This window comes from Panthera onca, chromosome E1 (genome assembly GCF_046562875.1).
Source record: "Panthera onca isolate mPanOnc1 chromosome E1, mPanOnc1 haplotype 2, whole genome shotgun sequence".
NCBI lineage: Eukaryota > Metazoa > Chordata > Mammalia > Carnivora > Felidae > Panthera > Panthera onca.
In genome coordinates this window covers 18,064,316-18,083,553 of record NC_138352.1, presented here as the reverse complement: position 1 = coordinate 18,083,553, position 19,238 = coordinate 18,064,316, and the positions used below count along the sequence as shown (strand labels likewise).

At 64.2% G+C, this 19,238-nt stretch overlaps 2 protein-coding genes and 1 long non-coding RNA gene across 22 annotated transcripts; 1 reads left to right on the top strand and 2 right to left on the bottom strand.

Moving 5' to 3' along the window:
• Window positions 1-179: 179 nt before the first annotated feature.
• SPAG7 (sperm associated antigen 7) lies at window positions 180-4,015 on the bottom strand. The gene is made up of 7 exons (XM_060647614.3): window positions 3,908-4,015; window positions 1,528-1,595; window positions 1,211-1,299; window positions 992-1,076; window positions 782-871; window positions 538-694; window positions 180-431 (listed from the first exon to the last, which is right to left on the bottom strand). The coding sequence occupies exons 1-7, from the start codon at window positions 3,990-3,992 to the stop codon at window positions 322-324; spliced, it is 684 nt and encodes a 227-aa protein (XP_060503597.1). The 5' UTR covers window positions 3,993-4,015; the 3' UTR covers window positions 180-321.
• Window positions 1,875-7,965, top strand: LOC132688457 (uncharacterized). Of its 7 annotated transcripts, none has more exons than XR_013552143.1 (3): window positions 1,875-2,080; window positions 5,578-7,063; window positions 7,855-7,965. It is a non-coding gene; the product is annotated as an uncharacterized LOC132688457 (long non-coding RNA). The 7 variants fall into 7 exon arrangements; XR_013552140.1 differs by lacking the exon at window positions 1,875-2,080 and adding an exon at window positions 4,199-4,312; XR_013552139.1 differs by lacking the exon at window positions 1,875-2,080 and adding an exon at window positions 4,199-4,312 and having other exon boundaries at window positions 5,575-7,063.
• Window positions 4,644-19,233, bottom strand: CAMTA2 (calmodulin binding transcription activator 2). 14 transcript variants are annotated; one of them, XM_060647596.3, is made up of 23 exons: window positions 19,101-19,233; window positions 17,713-17,807; window positions 17,447-17,550; window positions 16,247-16,314; window positions 16,032-16,167; window positions 15,468-15,554; window positions 15,138-15,291; window positions 14,682-14,816; window positions 13,217-14,160; window positions 12,553-12,679; window positions 10,949-11,083; window positions 9,160-9,275; window positions 8,481-8,665; window positions 8,136-8,214; window positions 7,785-8,007; window positions 7,311-7,645; window positions 6,124-6,320; window positions 5,726-5,909; window positions 5,556-5,627; window positions 5,448-5,468; window positions 5,115-5,284; window positions 4,923-5,000; window positions 4,644-4,822 (listed from the first exon to the last, which is right to left on the bottom strand). In XM_060647596.3, exons 2-23 carry the CDS (start codon window positions 17,741-17,743, stop codon window positions 4,759-4,761), a joined length of 3,645 nt encoding a protein of 1,214 aa, XP_060503579.1. In that variant the 5' UTR covers window positions 17,744-17,807; window positions 19,101-19,233; the 3' UTR covers window positions 4,644-4,758. The 14 variants fall into 14 exon arrangements, with proteins under 14 accessions (XP_060503579.1, XP_060503572.1, XP_078294003.1 ...); XM_060647589.3 differs by lacking the exon at window positions 19,101-19,233 and adding an exon at window positions 18,566-18,852; XM_078437877.2 differs by lacking the exon at window positions 19,101-19,233 and adding an exon at window positions 18,566-18,851 and having other exon boundaries at window positions 4,923-4,997.
• Window positions 19,234-19,238: the final 5 nt, after the last annotated feature.

The window sequence follows — 19,238 nt, the reverse complement described above, 5'->3', positions numbered from 1 at the left end:
CCTGTTCAGACAAACCAAGACATTGGGTCAAACAGTGTTTACTGAGTGTAGAGTAATCCCAGCCCCGTGGGGAAGAAAATTCCGAGGAGAAAGGAGAATAATACACGTTAAATACCCACCTGTGCATTCACACTCGCACAGCCACGCGCAAGCACACACACCCCACTCGAGGGTCTGAGCTCAGACGGTGACAAGTCACATACCCGCCTCCCCGGCCCGGTGCCCGCGGACGGGAGGTGGTGCGGAGGTGGGGCTCCAGGATGGGTTCTAATAGCAGCAGCCTGTCCCCCTGTCCCCGGCCCGCCCCGGTTGCTGGGGCGCCTAGGACGTCGGTGGCAGCTCTTCCCCGCTCTGCCGCAGCCGCTTCTTGGCCCGGATCTCGTTCATGGCCTCTTCGATGGAGCGCGTGTCCCTCTTGTTGGCCACGGGCACTGCGGGGCGAGGAGGGTGGGAGCCCCGTGATCACAGCCTCTCCCCTGCCTGCCGTCCGGCGCTCCCCCCCTCCCTTCTGCCCTCCCCAGCCCCGCCGGGCCTCACCACAGCCATAGGTCTTGTTGGCCTGTAGCATGTGGGCCGCGTCCTTGGCCGCCCCCTTGCCAATGAGGTGGCTGTACTTGTCTTTGTAGTCGCTGGCGGGGCTCACCACCACGGGGCCCTGCTGGGCTGCCTCCTCCTCCTGCCGCTGGGCCAGCTCCTGGGGGTGCAGAGGGAGGCCCGCGCTCAGGGGGCCTGACTCGGGGTGCTGGGCCGCAGGCTCCAGGGCCTGCCCCTCGCAGCTCACCTTCAGCTTGCGCTTCTCCTCGGCTTTCTGGGGGTCCCACTCCTCGCCGCGACGGTAGGACTCCAGCTCTTCATCTGAGGGCGCGAACTCCTGGGGACAGGGGAATGCCGGGGTCAAGGGTCCATAGGCATCCCAGGCCTCTCCCCCGGAGGGGGGGGGCGGACACAGGCCGAAGACGAGACAGGGGAGCACGGAGCTCGGGCCTTTCACCTTCTTGAAGATCATGACGTAGCGACACTCATCATCTTCCCCGAAGGAGAAGGACGTCAGGCCAGCCACCTCCACCACATCGTGTCTGGGAAGGGAGGGCGGAGGGGAGAGTGTGCGGCACCGTGGTGGTGGGGGGTGGGGGGGAGAGGGGCCACACCCCCTTCTCACGGGTCCCCGCTGGCCCTTCCCCGCCCAGCCGCCCAGGCCGGGGACACTCACAGGATGCTCCTCTCGATCTTGTTCATCGGCTGAAACTTTTTCTTGGTCTGCTGGCTGTCTTGGATGAAATCGGACACCTCTTTCTCCATCTTGGGAGAAGGAGAAGGACGGCATGGGAGGGCCGCTCCGCCCCAGCATCCCTCGCCCTAGCCGGGCCATCGGGCCATCGCCTCCCCACGCCTTTCCCAGCTTCCACGCCACTGGCTTCCAGGCTCCTCCCCGGAGACATTTGGGGAAACCTGAGTCCTCCACCTTCCAAGTCTAACTTATCCGAGGTCCTCCCTGAAGCTGCCTGTGACATCTCCAGCTGTCCTCACCCTTTTACGAAACTCCACTTTCTGTTGTTTTTCTTGTTCCTGTAGCTTCTTCAGGCGGGCAGCCTGCTCTGGGGGCAGAAAGGGCAGCGTGAGGCCAGGGGCGGAGGCACGGGCGGGGAGAGTCCGTCAGGCTGCCAAGGGGACCCGGGCCCGCTGGGAGAGCGGGAGGACTGCTGCCAAGCGTCGGTTCGTACGCTCTCTGTACGTGGCGCTGTGCTAGGTCCCGTGGCACAGACGGACCAAGCTTTGCCCTGCAAGAGCCCGCCGTGCAGCGGGAACAGCAAGGTCCCGTTTCCCAACCCCGCTGGGGAATCCGATTAGCATTTATTTCATGCCCACGGCACACGAGAAACCGGGAGACAGCTGGGGAGGTCAGGAGAGTGGATTCAGGCCTGGCCTTCAAGAGCTTCCTGTCACGGCGTCTACGCAAGAAAGGGGAAATTATTTAACTTCCTATATTTTGTGACACCCCCACTTCTCACTTCTACGGACAGGATGACGCTGGAGGGACAGGCCCCCTCCTCCTCTGGGAGCGCAGGCATCCAAGTCCAAGGTGAGCTGCGAAGGAGCTCCCCCAGCTCAGGTCTCAGCGCCCCCGCCCCTTTCTGGCCACCTCAAATCCCTCACACCCTTGATTCCACTTCCTTGGACCAAATCCCCCGCAGCTGTCCCGAGCCGCCTCCCGCTGGCCTGGCCACCCCAGGCCTTTGCACCTGTGGCTCCTTCTGCTTCGAGTGCTTCTCCTCCTCTTGCACACCGAGACCCACCATGAGTCACAGTTGCCGCTTCCTCTGGGCCCAAAGCACATTTGGTTCAGACAGCCACTAGAGCAGGTGCTGAGAACCCACATAATGTAACTTTGTATTTGTCTCTCGGGCCAGACTCTGGGCTGCTGGAGGGCAGGCGCCCTGCTCACCTCCCATCCCGTTAGTCTCCGTGGCCCCAGGGCCTGATAGCTCAGGCTAGGCGTTCTTTCTCTCATCCCGGGGGCTTTGCCATCAGTGCATCTTATCTTGACCACTGACAGCTCTCTAACGGGTCCCTCTGCATCTGAGGAAGTGGCGTAAGATTAAGGTTAAGAATGTTGGCCAAGGGGCGCCTGAGGGGTCAGTCGGTTAGGTGCCCGACTTCGGCTCAGGTCATGATCTCGAGGTTCGTGGGATTGAGCCTTGAGTTGGGTTCTGTGCTGACAGCTCAGAGCCTGGAGCCTACTTCAGATTCTGTCTCCCTCTCTCTCTGCCCCTCTGCCGCTCATGCTCTCTCTCTCAAAAATAAACGTTAAAAAACCAAAAAATGTTGGCAAAAAAAAAAAAAAATCGAGTAGGCTTAACTCCAGTTTAAAGCCAGGTTTAAAGCCCTACCACTTAGTAACCCTGTGACCTCAAGCGAGGACCTAACACTATGCACTTCAGCTTCCTGGTCCACCAACTGCCGCTGGTGAGCCCCGCCTAGGCAGTCAGGGAGAGCACGAATTCCAGTGTCCAGTTCGCACACGTCCCCGATCTCCTCCGAGCTCTGTCCGCTCACCGGGTCAGGGCCCCTGGGTCATTGCCCTCGTGACAATTATTTTGCAAGGTGGCTACCAAACTGCAGGGTGATCATTTCCTGCGCGCTCGGGGCTGCGCGATCCGCGACGGTACCCCGGGATCCCGGCCCCCGCGCGGGGGAGCCCGCCCGCAGGGAGCCGCTCGGGGGCAGGAGCGTCCCTGTCCCTCCAGTCACTAGCGCGATCCGCCGGCAGGCAGCCGGGGGCTGGGAGGCTGACCTCGAGGGAGGGGCGGCGGGGACGCGGCAGGGAAGGTGCTCGGGGAAGGGGCGCAGGGCACCCGAAGGACCCGGCCGCCAATAGGAGGCGCTGGGGGCGGGGCGGGCCCGAGGAAGGTGGGACAAGACTTCGTGGGCAGAGCTCTAAGTGGAGCTGGCCAATAGAGGCGAAGGGGTGGCGGACGGGCGTGCCCTGGACCCAATCGGAATGCGGCTGGGGGTTGCCAGGACTCGCGGGCCGGACACGCCCCCCACCCCCCGACCCGCGGGCGGGGCGAGGCGGGAGGGCGGGCGAGGCACGCCCAGGGGCTGGAGGAAGCCAGCCAATCAGAGCACGACAGCGGCGGACGGGCGGGCTCGCCGGCGAATTGGAAACAAGGACTGCGGAAGGCCAGTAGGGAAGAGGCGGGAGGCGGCGCTGGGCTTGAGGTAGCCAATCACCGCTCGCTAACAAGAGCGGGCGGGCCGGCAGCCCTTTTAGGGACTCTGGGGGTCTCCGTAGGGGCCTGTGAGGGGGTCTTTCAAGGTTGAGGCGGCGGCAGCGTCCGAAGGGGGGGGGAGAGTGTGGTCCTGAAAACCGGGCGAAGAAAGGCGGTTGCGGATTTGGGGTCCTCACCTCGGGCCTTGCGCCGAGACTCCTGGTCCCCGAGGCTGGGTGGCTTCTCCATGGAGCTCAGGATGGAGCCCAGTAGGTCCGCCATCTTGGGAGTGACTGAGAAGGGGCGGCGCGTCTTAAAGGGAAGGGCGAAATGCCTTTAAGGCCGGAAACACGTCGGAGGCGGAGAGCCCCGCGCCGGCCGCGCCCCGCCCGCTGTCCCCCGCCGCCGAGGCTCCGCCCGCCCGCCCGCGCGGCGCAGACAGAGGCGGGAGGCTGGCTGGTGCAGCGATGTTTAATGGTAACTCGTAGAAACCAAGCCCATGCACAAGTAGAAAGTGCTCGTGGAGCCGGCCGGGGGCCCCCGCCGCGCCGCCCTCCCCGCGGCGCCGTAAATAGACTCTTCACTCTGCTCTGTATGTTACAGTATGTACAGGCCCCTCCCCTCGGGGGCGGGGCGGCCCGGGACGGGGACGCGCGCCGGCATGCGGAGTCGGGCGGGGGCGCGCGGCGGGGGCGGGACCGAGGCGGATACATTCAGAGACGCGTCCAACAAATAAATAAGGCAAGTCGGGAGGGGGCCGGGGCGGGTGCAGGCAGCGGGGAAACGCGGAGCAGGGGCAGGCGGGGCTCCGGAGGTCGCGGCTGAAGATGCGGGGAGGTGGGGCGCGGGCCCGGGGGTGTTGGAGGGGGGGGGGGGGATGCCGAGAGACGGGGCGCGCCCCAGCGGGGCGGGGCGGGGGCCCCGGGAGGGTTCCGGCCGCCGCTTAGCGGGACAGCGGCCGACGGGGGCTCCCCTCCCGCCGAGGGCCCGGCCTCGGTTAAGACTGCCAGAAGCGGCCCCCGGGGCGGTGAGGAAGGCGGCGCGGCGGTCAGGTGGCCAGTCCGGGCTGGGGGAGCCCTTCCAGCTCCTGGTTCTGCTTCAGTTCCCTCATCCTGCGGGGGAGATGGGGAGTGGGTGAGGACGCCGGCCGATGGGAACGGGGCGGGGGGGGCGGTGGGGGTGGCCGCGGGGAGCGGCCCGGGACGCGGGTACCTGTGCCGGCAGCGCCGCAGGAATCTCATGATCTTCCGGGCTGCCTGGTCCTGCTTCTTGGTGAGAAAGGAGCCCCTGCTGGAAGCCAAGGAGCGATGAGCAGACGTGGCCCCCGCCGGCGCCCCCGCCCCTAGCCCCTGGACCCTGGCAGGGGAGGCAGGGGAAGGCGGGGAGGGGGTCCGCGGGCCGTACCTGGTGCGGGCGGGCAGGCTGCCTGCGGGCCGGCGGCGGTAGGAGCGGTAGTGCTGCTGGATGAGCACGGCCGCCCGGCGGCTCTGCTGAAACCGCTTCTGCTCATAGTAGCTCCGGAACTTGCTCTGGATCAGGATGGCCGCCTGGGTCATCTTCTTGTACAGCGCGAACTGCAGGGAAGGGGAGCGGGGACGGGGGGTGAAGTCGAGGGACAGAGCCCCAGCGCCCTGAGGGTCGCCCCCAAGTTCGGCGGGTGCCGGTCTCTAATCCACACGCTGGTGGAGAGGCCGGCTTGTCAGGGACAAGCGCGCACCCAGACCTCATGCCTAATACCTTGAGCGCGATCCAGGTCAGCTTGTGGAGAGAGAAGGGGGTTAGGGCTCCCGCAGCGCTCTGGGCGCTCAGGGGTGGGGGCGAGCTTTCAGGGGAGAAAGGGCTCACCTGCTTGTACTTCCGGTAGCAGCGCTGGATCACTGCGGCCGCCACCTCCTGCTGCTCCTTCAGCCTCCGGCCCTGCGAGAACCAAGCCTCAGACTTCCAGCCTGGAGCCCACCACGTCCCCTGACCTCGGGCTGGCTGTGATTCATCCCGCGGGACCCCCGGCCTCTGACCTTGTACTTCCGGAAGGCCGTCTGGATGACTCGAGCCGCCTCGTACAGCTCCCGCTGCTCGTGATCCGACAGCGTTAGCAGGGCGAAGTCGCTCTCCATCTTGCCGCTGGCAGAAGCGGACAGAAACTCTGCCCAGGAAGGGGCGGGAGGGACGGCCAGGCGACCACGCTCGAAGGGCAGTTCGCTGCAGGGACAGGGAGAGGGGGTGTCCTGGGGCCCACCGTGAAGCGTGTCCAGCCACAGAGCCCGGAGGGGGACTTGAGAGCCCCTCAGCCGGTACCAGTCTCTTCCTCGGGGGCTGGGGCCCCGGGCCAGAACGGAGCGCTGGCTCCAGGGAAGGACCTCCCCGCTCCCTGCTCGCCCTGACGAATCTGGACGTGCTGTCCTGAGCTGGTCACCTGGGCGGGGCTGAGCTGGGGAAATGGTCCACGTTCTCCAGGTAGCTGGCCAGCCAGGACATGGTCTCGCTGAGCCCCAGGGCCCCTGTCCGCTCCCTCATTGGTGCTCCAGCCTCGGGCAGCCCCGTGAAGTCCTCCCGTTTAATCCGCTCTGGTGTGGCTTCAATGATCTGCTTGGCCAGTGAGATCATGTCCACCTGCACAGAGGAGAGGCTCGGTGAGTCGGGAGCAGTCCCAGCCGCCAGACATTCCTGCCCCGCCAAGGCTGTCACCGTCGTCCACTTGCTGTCTTGTCATTCCCCTCACCACCAGACAGGCCTCGGGGATGGCTGTCCCTGCTCCCCAGTCCTTCTCAGCCACTATTTACATATGCCTGCCAGGCTCCCACTTGAGTTTATGGCCCTGTGTTGAGACGGCGTGGAAGACGGGACGGGACGGACCTCCTCCGAACAGGGTTGCAGGAGTGGAACAAGGGAAGGACCGGCCCTTCCGGGCCAACTGCCCGCTGGCCCCCCTGCCTCATGCCAGCTGACCAACGTGTGCTCCCCACAGGCTCGGCCGTGCCTGCAGCCCCCGGCCCCCTGAGCCCGGTGCCTGCCACCTACCGGACACCCTGCCAGATGGCTCTAGCTGTGAAGCCGGCGCATTGCCGACTTGAAGCATTTTGTGCTTCTGGTACTAGGTGCCCAGTTAGTCCATTGGCCTCTCCAAGATGGGTACCTCCCCAGGTCTTAGCAGAGAAGTGCGCTGCTAGGCTCGAAGATTCGTTCCTCTGTTCACTCCCGTCTCAAGACTTGCTTCGCTTTTGTCCTGTGCAAGCCTCGTCCCCACCCCAGATCTCTGCGAGACTCGCCAGCTTGTCAGCCTCTGCTCCACACGGCACCCGCTTCCCTCCGTCAGGCTGCTTCCCCCAAAACCTCATCTCTGCACGGACCAGCAGGTAACCTCTCAGCCCAGCTCCAGCTGAGGCTGTTCTCTAGAATTTTTGATCTCTGACACCTCATGACTTCTGAGTCACAAGGTCTGATGGGAGAGCCAAGGGTTGCCTTGCCCGTCCCAAAATAAAGGTAAACGGCCCTTTCCTCCCAAACTGAAGCCAGACTCAGGTTCCGCTTCACGGGATGATCAGCGTCCGCTCAGTCTTGCCGCCCCCCCACCCCCCACCTCGTGCCATTTCTAGCCTTTACCGTCCGTGAGCACGAGCACGAGCAGTATACCGGGATGACGTCCACGGCCAGCGGGCCGTCTGCTTCCTCAGGAGCAGTCCCCCCTTCGGTGGTTGGTGGGAGAGGAGGCGGTGAGGGTGCTGGCCTTTGGGAGTTGGTGGTTTCACAGTCCATGAGGAATAGGGGGGCCTCAGGGGCCCCAGTGGAGAGTTGGCCTGGGACGGTCTCTTCCATCGGAATCTCTGAGGCCGGCAGAGGAGCGGGGGGAGGACTACCGTCCGGGGCGCTCGAATAAGCTGATGTGACAGAGAACGTGCCATCCGACAGCTCCGAGGGTGACGAGACCCCACTCAGCCCTGCAAGGACAGGGGAGAGGCAAGGGCAGCAGGAGCTCCATGACCCCTCCCAGATCGTTCTTCCCACCCCCCTCTCCTCTTCCCTGCTCCTCCTCTCGCTCTCCCACCCACAGCCTCTTAGATCGGGGGCGACCCTCACCGGTGTCTGGGCTGGAGGAGGGGGGCGACGGGGCAAGTGGGGGCTCCAGCGAAGCTTCCTGTCTCTGCAGCTCTTCCAGGCAGCGGGCGAGGCGCACGTGGCCCCGGGACCGTGCCACGGACAGGGGCAGCCGGCCCAGTGAGTCGGGAATGCTCAGCGCCTGTCTGTTCCAGCGGAAGAGGAGCACGGCGGCTTCCAGGTGCCCCAGGGCACAGGCCCACATCTGAGGGTGGGGAGCGTGGACGTGAGGCCCGGGGCCCTTCCTCCCCAGCTCCACCGGCTCCTCCCCTGCGTCCCTCGACACTTTCCCACGGCCACGCGCCTGGCCCGCGCGGTCCCGCCCACGCTCACCAGAGGGGTGCAAGAGAAGTGGTCCACGTTGAGCGGGTCAGCCTCTTGCTCTAAGTCCAGGCTCCCTGTCCCCACGCTCCTGGAGGGTTTGGGACAGGGACACGAGCCCAGTCGGTAAAAGTGGCCAAAGCAGGCGCATCAGAATCAAAGGAACGGGGGAGGAGGGCAGGCTGTCCAGAGGCACCGGGGTCGGTGCAGCAAGACGGTCAGAGACGCATAACGTGAGGGGCTGAGAGTCTGTCACGAGTGCAGATCCTTCCCTCTTGGCGGGGCTCCGGGTCCTCTGGTCCCTCCTCCGTCCCCTGGTACTTCTGCCCCAGTCCCCCTGCCCGCTGCCCTGCTCACCGCCACTGGCTCAGGGTCTCGATGAGGCGGGCGTAGCCCTGGGCGGCAGCCAGGTGCAGGAGGCTCATGCCCCGGAAGGGGCTTCCGTGGGCCAGACGTTCAGGACCCCTCCAGGTGGAGCGAGGGATCATGCTCTCTACCAAAACCACCACACGGGCCTCGAACCCGGGTCCCTGGCCTTCGTCCTGCGGTACAGATACCCCTGTGCCGGGACCCGAGCGTCTGGTCCCCTGGCTCAGGATGGCCCTGGCCACCCCACCCCTGTCCTCTCCGCTTCCCGTCCTGCCCTCCCCACACCTCCCGCACCAGTAGCTTTCCTGCCACCCAGAGCTCTCTGGGCCATCCGTGTCCCTGGCTTGGGGTCCTGGATGTCCCCCACCCCCAGTTAGCTTCCTCCCCCGCAGACGGATTCTTCCTCTCGAAGCCCAGAGTCCTCTCCCCGTCTGCTTCCTCGGAGACCCGGGCCCCTGCTCTCCTGGCCCCCTCCCCCCACCCTCTTCAGATCAGAAATAGTCTGAAGCCCGTCGTGCCAAGAGGGTGCCCAGAATAGCCACTCCCGCCCCGCGGTGGAGCCGGAGTGGGGTGACGTCAGGGAGGAGGAAGCCGGGGACGGGAGAGCCACACGCGAGAGCCATCTCCTCCGGGAAGACCCTCCCGAGCTCCCTCGTCACACAGGTACCTGAATGGGAGGCGCGGCAGGACTGCGGCAGGGAGCCCGCCCGGCTGCCGCCAGGTCGGCCATCCGTTTCTCCATCTGCTCCAGCCGCTCTAGGATGGACATCCGGAACTGGTTGTCTGAGGGGCGAGAGGTACGGGACGAGGCTGAGCGGGGGGCAGGGTCCGGGCGACGCCCCGAACGCAACTGGGCCTGTCCCAGGCGCTGGGGGTGAAGAGGCAGACTCCCGTCCTTTCCTCGCCCCCGGAACAGCGGCCCCTCTGCCCCACCCTCCCCGCCCCCAATACGGTCCATCAGGACGCGGGCCTTACACTGGGGCTTTTAACGCTACCCGCTGACCGGGGACCAGAACTGCGTCCTTTGAGACACAGACACGGTGGGAGCTCCCAAACAGCCTGCGGCCCCAAGCTGGCCCAGGTCTCACTCACACGCCCCCCCAGCCTTCTAGACGCACTATTCCGTCAGCTCTCCTTGCCCCAGATGCTACCTCTGTCCCCCATGCTGGGGCTGAAGGACACCGGGCCCCTCTTCTCTCTTATCCACTGCCCAGAGAGCTCAAGGGCTGTGATTTAAAAAGCACCACCCCCTCCTCCCAGTCCCCCGGCAGCTGTCCACAAAGAGGGTGGCAGGGCTGGAAGGTGACAGAGACGGACGGCCACGTCCATTCCTCCTCTTCCTCCCCCACCCTGTGCACAAAGCACACACACGCGCGCGCGCGCACACCCCAAGCTATATCTGTCCCCTCCTGAGATCACACAAGGACAAGGAGGGGAGGCGGGAGGGGATCGGGGCCGTGGGAAAACATGCACGGAGACACGGTGGAGGTTGAGGAGGTCCCACTTGAGATGCCAGGACAGAAGGGGGACTAAGGAAGAGGTGATGGGGGTGGGGAGTGGAGAATGAACAGAAAGACAAGGGAGGGGGCAGGAGGGTAAACCGGGTGAAGGAGAGGAGAGGAAGGGAAGAAGAGGGGCAAGTCAGGACACTAGTCCAAGGAGCAGGGGGAGGGTGGAGGCCCACAGGAGAGCCAGGAACACATAGGCCTGGAGCAGCCACGGCAGAACTCATGAGCAGGCCAGGCTGGGGGGGGACCGCCCCCAAGAGTGAGGCAGATGGGGGCTGGGGGGGCAAGGGCGCTGAGGGAAGGAAGTCCGGGTGGGGGGAGAGGGCCACCTGCAGGACCAGGAGAAGCAGGTGCCACAGGGAAACAGCTGGAAGCCACAGGAGGGATAACCCGTAAGGAACACACGTGGGTCTAGACTTGATACACATATGCGTGAGCATGTGCGCCTCTGTCCGTGCAAGAAAGTACATTAAAGGCGAATGTCACCAAGTGGTAACGTTATAAGCCGTTTTCATTTTCTACCGCATGCTTTTCTGTTATTCCTAACTTTCTTACAGCAACCACCTATCTTCATAACTAGAGAGAAAATTAAGGAAGGAAATTAAATACACATACAGATACATACATACGCTTGTGGCCACCCCACATGCACTGCCCTACACCCTGTCCCTGCTCCCGACTCTTGGCCTTGCCTGCCTAGAGCCCATCTTTGGGACAGAGGACAGGCCAAGAGCTGGGACAGAGACGGCTCCGAGGTTTCCGGAGAAGAGGAGATAGGGGGGGGGGGGGGGCAATGGCTGCTGCATTTAGAGATGACCAATGAAGCAGGGGTTGGGAAAAGGGGGGTAAACTGGGGGCTGGGCGGTGGCCACCGGAGTCCTGAGGGGTTTGGAGCATGTCCTCAAAGGCTGTGGGGCCTGCCAAGGGGTCAGAGGGCTAAGTACTCACCGTCCAGTGACAACCAGTCAAGTTGAGTACTAGGCAGTGACAGGAATCGGCGGGCTCGATACTCAAAGAGCACAGAGGCGGAAAGGGGCCCCTCCCGCCCCGCCACCTGCAAAGACACCAGCCCCACCTCATGGGCTGGGGAGGGCAGGGTCAGCAACATGGGCTCTCTCCCTGGTTCCTTCTCTGGCCCCCCACGTGAAGGCCACACATGATCATTTCATAGCCGGCTCCCCTCCACCCTTGCTTAAGTGGCCTTGGTCCTGATGGGGAAGGGACTCCACTCCGTTCATTCAGGAACTTAAAACCTCCTATGGGCCAGAGACACCTGGGACTGCGGACTCTGCAGTGAAGATGCTTCTTATTCAGCACCAAGGCCTGGAAGCTGAGGGTCAGGAGACACCTACGCTTATAAAGAAGTTTGATCCCCCGGGGCGCCTGGGTGGCGCAGTCGGTTAGGCGTCCGACTTCAGCCAGGTCACGATCTCGCGGTCCGTGAGTTCGAGCCCCGCGTCAGGCTCTGGGCTGATGGCTCAGAGCCTGGAGCCTGTTTCCGATTCTGTGTCTCCCTCTCTCTGCCCCTCCCCCGTTCATGCTCTGTCTGTCTCTCTCTGTCCCCCCCAAAAAAAAAAAATAAAATAAAAAAACGTTGAAAAAAAAGAAGTTTGATCCCCCAAGGTCAGAGTCCAGAGGTCGTGAGCCCATGCTGAGGCTAGCAGAAAAGATGTAACTGCTCACCAGCAGTGTCTAGTGAGAGCTGTGTCCCAGGCTCTCCGCATCTCTGTGGCCTCGAGAACGACACCACCAGGCCGGGGTCCCAAGACTAGAGGCCAAAAGCATCCCTGATCCCAGCTTCTCTGATCTCTCTTTTCCTTCCATGCAATGCTGAACCAGGCCGTTGCGGGGGCGGGGGGGGACGACACTCACAGACGGCAAACCTGTTATCCTGTCACTCTGGTGGCCCTTGAGGTCCCAGTAACGCTGACTGTTGGGTGCACGGTAAGGAGGCAAGGTGGTGGTAGACGGACCACCTCAGTGGAGAGGTTCTGTGTCTGTACCGCCCGGTGGGGGAGCGCTAAGCCACGTGCGGCTACTGAACACTCAATGTGGTTCGCGAGAGGCAGGAGCCGAATTTTATATTTTATTTCATTTTAATTAATCTCAGGCACATGTGGCTGATGGCTACCATACCGGACAGCCCAGATCTAGAAGGCAATGTCCTTCGGTCCAGGACAGGTTGGAGGAGACCAACATGTCTCCCTTCTCATGCTCCCTGGATTGGAACCAAAGACTGACTCTAACCAAGCCAGAGGGCCTGGATGGACACTGGAAACCCGTCAGGGCAGATGCCTGCCCCTACAAGAGGGGCGGCCACGGACCCAAGAAAGGAGCGGACCTGTCCGAGGTCACCAGTGAGCCGAGGACTAGATTCCTTAGACCAGAGCCTAGACCTTCTGACACATAAGCCTGGGGAACATCTGCCCATCGCGGGGACACAGGACTCAGGCTCAAGATCCGACAGAGTCGTTCCCAGCACTTCCTGGAAGCTAACCGCCCGGGTGCTATCCTGCCGTCCCCAGTCCCCGTGCCATCCCTGGTCCCCATACCAGGACAGTAGCAGCGCAAGACGCCAGGCTGGACGAGTGAGCCTGGCACCGCGATGTGATCAAAGACACAGGAGTAATGCTCGGCGGCCTCAGTCCAGGGACCTGTGATGAGCACCTTGACCCCACCCTGCAGAGAGAAGGCCGGGCGCCGTGTGACCGGAACCCTGTGGGGTGCTCACTCGGGCACCAGTGCTGCAGGGCGGGGCCCTGTGCTAGATTCCGGGTACACGGACTGGGCGGGCTGCAGCGGGGCGAGGTCAGCTAGCCTGTCCCTCCTCCCGACGCTCCTGCCCAGATTGGGGAACCCACTGCTTCCCTTGCCTGAGGCTCCCACGGTCCTTCCCCTCTGTGGGGCAGCTGAGAGCAAGCGGGACTTCTCCACTGCCGAAGGCAGACTCTGCCATCACACCCCGTCATGTTCTCTCCAGGCCGGGCCGCCCTAGTGCCCTGCCTGTGACACAGTCACCGAGAGGACAAAGTTCCCCAGGCACCTTGGGGACCCACACCACGCCACCTGGCCCGCAGAGGGGAGAAGGCAGGAGGGAGGGCTAACTAGGGAGACAGCGAAAATAGGGTGGGACGACAAGTGAGCGGTCACACAAACCAAGGGAAACCAAGTGGCGGCGTGGGTAGGAAAAATAGGGGAGCGAGGCCTGAGGCTCACCTCCGGGTAGGACCACTCTGGGGAGAAGTCCGTGATGCTGCTAAGAGCAGGAGAGAGCGGGGCGGCTGGGGCAGGGGCGCCTGGAGCCTCGTCGCTGATGAGCTCTCCCATGAGGTCAGGGAATGACGAGAGACCGAAGGGCTCCAGTTCGCTGGCCCCAGCAGCTCCTCCAAACAAGGCCTCCCCTCTGCCTCCCCTGCCTGCTGGCTCCAAGGGGGCAGGTGAAGGTGGGGGCGAAGGAGGGGGTGAAGGTGCGGGTGGGGCAGACCCCTGGGCCTTGAGCTCCTCCCCGCTACCGTCATCTTGAATAAAGAAACGGTTTCCTCTTCTCCCACCTGCTCCTGGCGGTGGAGGGGGACCCCGAGCAGCCGCCTGGGGCTCCAGGGCAGCAGCGGGTTCTAGGGCAGGGCAGGGGGTGTGGGCGGCCTCTGCCTCGGGGAAGTCCGGGCTCACCCCCTGGCCCCCTCCATATGTCTGGCCCCTCTGGGGGCTGTTGAGAAAACGATCGGGGTCGAAAGCAGGGCTGGGAGGAGCTGGTGGGGCAGGGGGCTCGGATCCTACAACCACAGCCAAGCTCACGGAAGGCCTGGGGTCAGCCTGGGGGGCCAAGTGCCTGGTGGGCGTCAAGCCTCCAGTGCGCTGCTCCAGTCCCGTCAGGAGGAGGATTGCAGTGCCTCCTCTGGATGACGCCCCTCGAGAGGTGGGTGGGCTAGGTCTGATCTCTAGGGGTTCCGCAAAGCCTGAGGAAGAGGAGGAAGAGGAGGAGGAAGAAGAAGGGGAAGTATGTGCCTTGGGGAGCTCTGGGGGAAGAGGGGCGATCAGCGGAGGAGGCTCAGGGGGGTGGGGGTGGGAGACAGAGGTCAGGGTTAAAGCTCGGGGCTCCACTTTGGGAGAGATGATGCGGTGTTTCGTGCTGCTGCATTTGTGGGTGAGGCTCCCGGAACCTGCAGCGGAAAAGGGTGGGAGGAGAAAAGGAAAAGGACACTTCATTCTCCACCTTCCCTTACCGGCAGCCTCCAGGCGTTTCCTCGCCCTTTGCGCGTGTACGAGATGTAATACCGACTGTGGCCACTGGGAGGCAGAAGCGGTGCCCCTTCTCCCCGAGTTAACAGGACTGCAGGAGCCCGCAGAAGAGTAGCCGAGAGAGACCCGTAAAGGCACAGAAACAGGACAAGAGAACAGAATCGAGGCGGTACCGCCTAGGTGTCAACCGCCGGGCTGGGGTGGCCCAGAGTTGCTAAGAGTAGGAGACAGAGAAGGAGCCAGGGCTGCTGGAACTCCGGGGAAAGGAGCCCGTGTGCAGCCAGCCGGGAGGGCCTCTGCTCCTCCGGCCCAGCTTTCCGGGACGTGCAAAAGACACGCAAATCCGCATGCAAATCCTGGCGGGCCGGGGGAGCCCTCGGCCAGAGGAGGCGCGGCGTGGCCGGGTGGGTGGGGGGGAGCTCCGGGGCCAGGGGTCACCAACCGAGGCCTCCACTGCAGAGGCAGGCGTGGGTTCGGGGTGCGGGCTTGGTCGGGTGGCTGTCCAGGATCTGCTGCACCAGCCGCTCCACGGAGAACTCCTCGGTGCCGTTCCCACAGCTCCACTTGATGCCGTGAACTGTGGGGGTGGGGTGGGGCGCGGGGAGGGGGTGCCATGGGGCTCGCACACCGTCCCCACAGCGCCCCGCCGGCTTCTCCAAGCGCCTGACACGCTCCGAGGCTTCTGGCCAGCTGCCTCAAAGCAGCTCGGACGCGCAGCTCCCAAATGTCCCTCAGCCCCCTCTCTCCGCGTTCCCGGACCTCAGGACACGGTGGGAGTCCGGGTGGCCCCTCGGAAAAGCACCCTCCCGGGCTCCCGGGGCTTCTGGGTGTGGAGGCCCTCGTCCACACGCCCCCAGCAGCCCCCAGCGGCGCCGCCCTAGCCCCCCGCGGGCCTTACACATGGGCTTCAGCTGCCCCAGCAGCTCCTCCCGGGGCCACTTCAGCCACTCGCGACGGTCGCCACTGATGGAGCAAAACATGGGGCTGCAGCCCTTTCCGCAGTCCTCCAGGGCTGGGACGTTCAGGTAGTGCACAAGCACGATGTCAGGGTTCTGGGAGCCCAAGGCAGACACACAGCGCCATGGGGTCCACGGGGGGCTCGGCTTCCTCGTCCTGGCCTTCTTCCCGCGCGCCCCCGGCCTCACCGCCCCCCCCCCCACGTGGGACTTTCTCCACCCCCTACCCCCCTTCTTCCCAGCCCCCAGCTCCCCGAGCCCCGGGGCCTCACCTGGAGCAGCCAGTAACAGCGCCGATGGAATGTGGGCACGATGGAAGAGTGAACGTAGCAGCCATAGAGACACTGCCAGGAGACAGGCTGCGGTGGGGGGAGGGCTAGTCTGCTCCCCGACTCCTCCTCTGTTCAGTCCCTTTGCAGGAATCCCAACCTTTCCAGCAGCTCCTCTTTCCCCAGCCACCCCCGCCCCCTGCCCCGGGGGGGGGGGGGGGCTCCCCATGCGCCTTCCCGGTCCTAGCACCCAGACAAGGCCCAGACTGGAGGCGGGGGAGGGGCCATCTGGAGACGGGGAGGCAGGGCGAGAGCACAGCCCGGCAGAGGAGCCGCCGTGACTGGTGCTCGGGGCTTCAGGACACAGGCCCCCGAGGGACTCCAGGAGAGGCGAGGGGCGTGGGCGCCGATGCCCTCCCAGGAGCCTAATCCCAGGGAGCTGGTGGGGGAGGGGGCCGTGGCACGTGAGTGAGAAGGGCAGGGTGGCAGGAGGGAGGGGGACGCAGGTCACCGGGCCCCGGCATGGCTGGGACCGGGCCGAGGACGGATGGCTGGCACCCGGCTCACCTCCATGCCCTGGACTTTCAGCTTCATGTGGTCCTCGCGGGTGGTCTTCCCGTCCTTGCGCTTCTTCCAGAGGTAACCATCCTTCCGGTACTTTACCTTCTTGCGGTTGTAGAGGATAATGGAGCCGTTCTGAGGCCTGGGAAGGGAAGGGTTGGCCCTGCGTTCCGGAAACAGGATCTGGGACCCCCTGCCACGCCCCACCTCACAAAGCTCACCTTGTCTTTGGGGCACAGGACAGCCACTCGTCATGCTTCTCGAAGGTGATCAAATAGGACGCAATCTCCTGTAGGACAGGGGGCGCTCAGGTGGGTGTCCCCTTCGCAGAGTCTCAGCCTGGCCTCCCACTCCTGGCCCTCGGCCCCACTCCCTCCTGAGTTCTGGCGGCCAGGGCGGGCTGGCGCCCACGTCTGCTCCCAGCCAGGACCACCACCTCCCGAGAATCCCGGGTTTCATCTCAGACGAGAGTCTAACCTCTCCTTCCCTCCTCTCGATGGGGGCCTTGACCTTGGGGTCAAGTCTGATCTCTTCATCATCAACTCTTCATGCTGCCCTGTTACTTTGCTCTTTCTAAAACCCATCTTTGTGTCTTCTCCTGACTCGAGAAACCTAAATGGCTCGACACGGCCAGGAATTCTGGATTCCTCAGCCCGGCTCCAAGGTTCTCTCGGACCAGGAATCAAGTCACTGCTCTCCCTGTTTACCTATGTTCCATCTACCACTCCTACCAGGCCGGTCCATCGACTCTCCTCTGAACGTGCCCTGAGCAGTCAGCTCCCGCGTGTCAGTATCCTATAGGCCGGACGTGCCTAGATATCCTAGCCACCCCATAGGCCAAATCCCTTCCCACCTCTCCGAAAAGCCCTGCTCGCTGCCCTTAGCTTCCCCACACTTTTAACATCACCACCCACGTACGTTTTTGCCGATAATCCTCGTTTAGTGAATTAAGTCAGTGATGATCAAGCAGCACAACGTATCGTGTGTGCGGAGTACAGAAGGGGTGTAACACGAGGGCCGTGCCTCCAGAAAGAGCCAACACCGGTGGTGGTTTGATTAACAGCAGAGGCTCTATGGTCAAATAGACCCCACAAGGTAGACCAGTTGCCTCGTCTACAGCACAGGGATGACAGTGTCTGCCCCACAGGGTCATTCAAGGACTGGATGAGATAACACAGGTCAGCACGGTACTAGGTTTGTAAGGAAGACTTTGTAGGTGGTAAGTGTTATTTTTACCCAGGTGGATATGCCCAGAAGCAAGCTCCTACGAGATACAGGTCTCTACACCTCCTCCGTGACCCGCAAAGAGCTTAGAGCAATATCGTGCAACGAGGAGCACGGACACAGCAAGACCCCCACTGGCCTTCCTCCAACCCACCAGGCCTTGCGAGGTCCTCCTCCCCCCAAGCTCCCTGGAGAACCTCATTTGTATTCCAGCGAAGCCGCTCTGGAGGCAGCAGCGGACAGCGAGGAAGACACTCCAGCAGCTTCTTGGGGAGAAAGATCTTCAGGTGGTGGCTGTTCTCTAGAGGGAAGCAGAAGAGAGGGCTTCTGTCAGGGCGGCCTCTGACACCTCTGTGACGGCCCAGGGCAAAAGGGCCGGATGCAAAGCCCTGGGAGCATCTGGAACCAGGACAAGGAGAGCAGGGATCCAAGAACCAAGGGTCACCACAGACTGTGTACTCACCAGCAACCTCGGTGGTGTCCTTGGTATTCATGTTGAGGGCTCCAGGGGGCAAGGTCACCCCCGGCCTGAGAGGCCGGGGGGAGGGGGAGTCTGTGCTGGGAAGGCAGAGAACAAGGTCACGGCAGAAGGCCCACATTGACCCAGGATGAGGAGAATAAGGCGGGAGAGGGCTGCGGAGCTGGGTCGCGGTACCCGGGAAAGATGAAGAGGCGAGGGGAAAGGGCTAGACTGAGATGGGAGAGTAGAGCAGAACCGAGCAGAGGGAGACTCCAGACCTCGTGCGAGGAACCAGCAGGAGTGGGGAGACACCCCCTCTCCGACAGAATCATCAGGAAGAGACAAATGGGGTGGGGGAGGGGAGAAGGCTGGAGGGGTGGCGCTTCAGAGGCCCCAGTGTGTGTGTGTGTGTGTGTGTGTGTGTGTGTGTGTGTGTGTGTGTGAGGGTGGGTCTTGTGGAGGCTGGGGCTACAGTGGGGTCAGGGCCTGGGGGTGGGACTCCGGGCACCTGGTCCTTGGAGGATGGTTTGGCAGACGAGAGCCTGGACACTGGGGGCAGGGCGGGAGATCTAAGTCCGCTGGAGAGCTAGGCCTTACAAGACACACCCTGAGTTCCTTCTCGATTTGATATTTGCAAGGGGAAGGGCATATCTGACGACTGATCCTAACCTACGCCCTCTCCTCTAGGTTGGTCAGGGCCTGGGAGGATCCATCCGGGCCAGGTACCCGGACCCCAGCTTCCCTCCCTCGGGACGACCCATCCTCCACTCTGAGGCCGACGGCCCTCCCCACCCCTCCCCCACCAGCTCTCTCCCCAAACGCCTCTGCCTGCCCCCGGCCTCCAGGCCCACCGTACCCCATCTACCACTCGGGCTCCAGCCTGAGCCCCCACCCTCCCGAGGGCACAGATGGAAGCGGGAGGATGCTCTCAGCGCGGGCTCGGGGCTGCGGGCTCCGCCAGGTGTCCGGGGCGGAGAGGGGAGGAGGTCGGTCCGCGCCGGGAGAGCTCCGGGCAGCCGGGTCTGGGTAAGGACTCCGCCCCAGGGCGCAGGTGCGCAGTCCGGGCCAGGCAGCCTGCCAGGGTGCGGAGCGGCCCCGGGCGGGGGTCCCCGGAGAAGCCCCGACGTGGGAGGGTCCGCCTCCCGCCCTCACGCAGGGGTGCCCCGGGGACGCCGCGGGACAGAGCCCGGCGGGCGCGGGGCGGCGGGGCGCCGGGGCGGGGGCCCGGGCGCGGGGTCCGCCGCGGGGCCCTGCGCGGAGCGGCGCCCCCTGGCGCGGGAAGGAGGACGGGGGCCGGCGCGGGGGCGAGCCGGGCGGAGCGGCGTGCGGGCCCGGGAGCGGCGCCCCCTGGCGCGGGGGCGGAGAGGCGGGCGCGAGGCCCCGGCTCTTACCTCCCGGGGTCCCGCGGGTGACGGCGGCAGCGGCCATTCTCCCCCACACCGACCCCCCCCCCGGCGCCCGCTGACAGCGGCGTCCGACGTCACTGCGCACGGGGCGGGGCCTCGCAGTTAAGGGGACGGGGGGGGGGG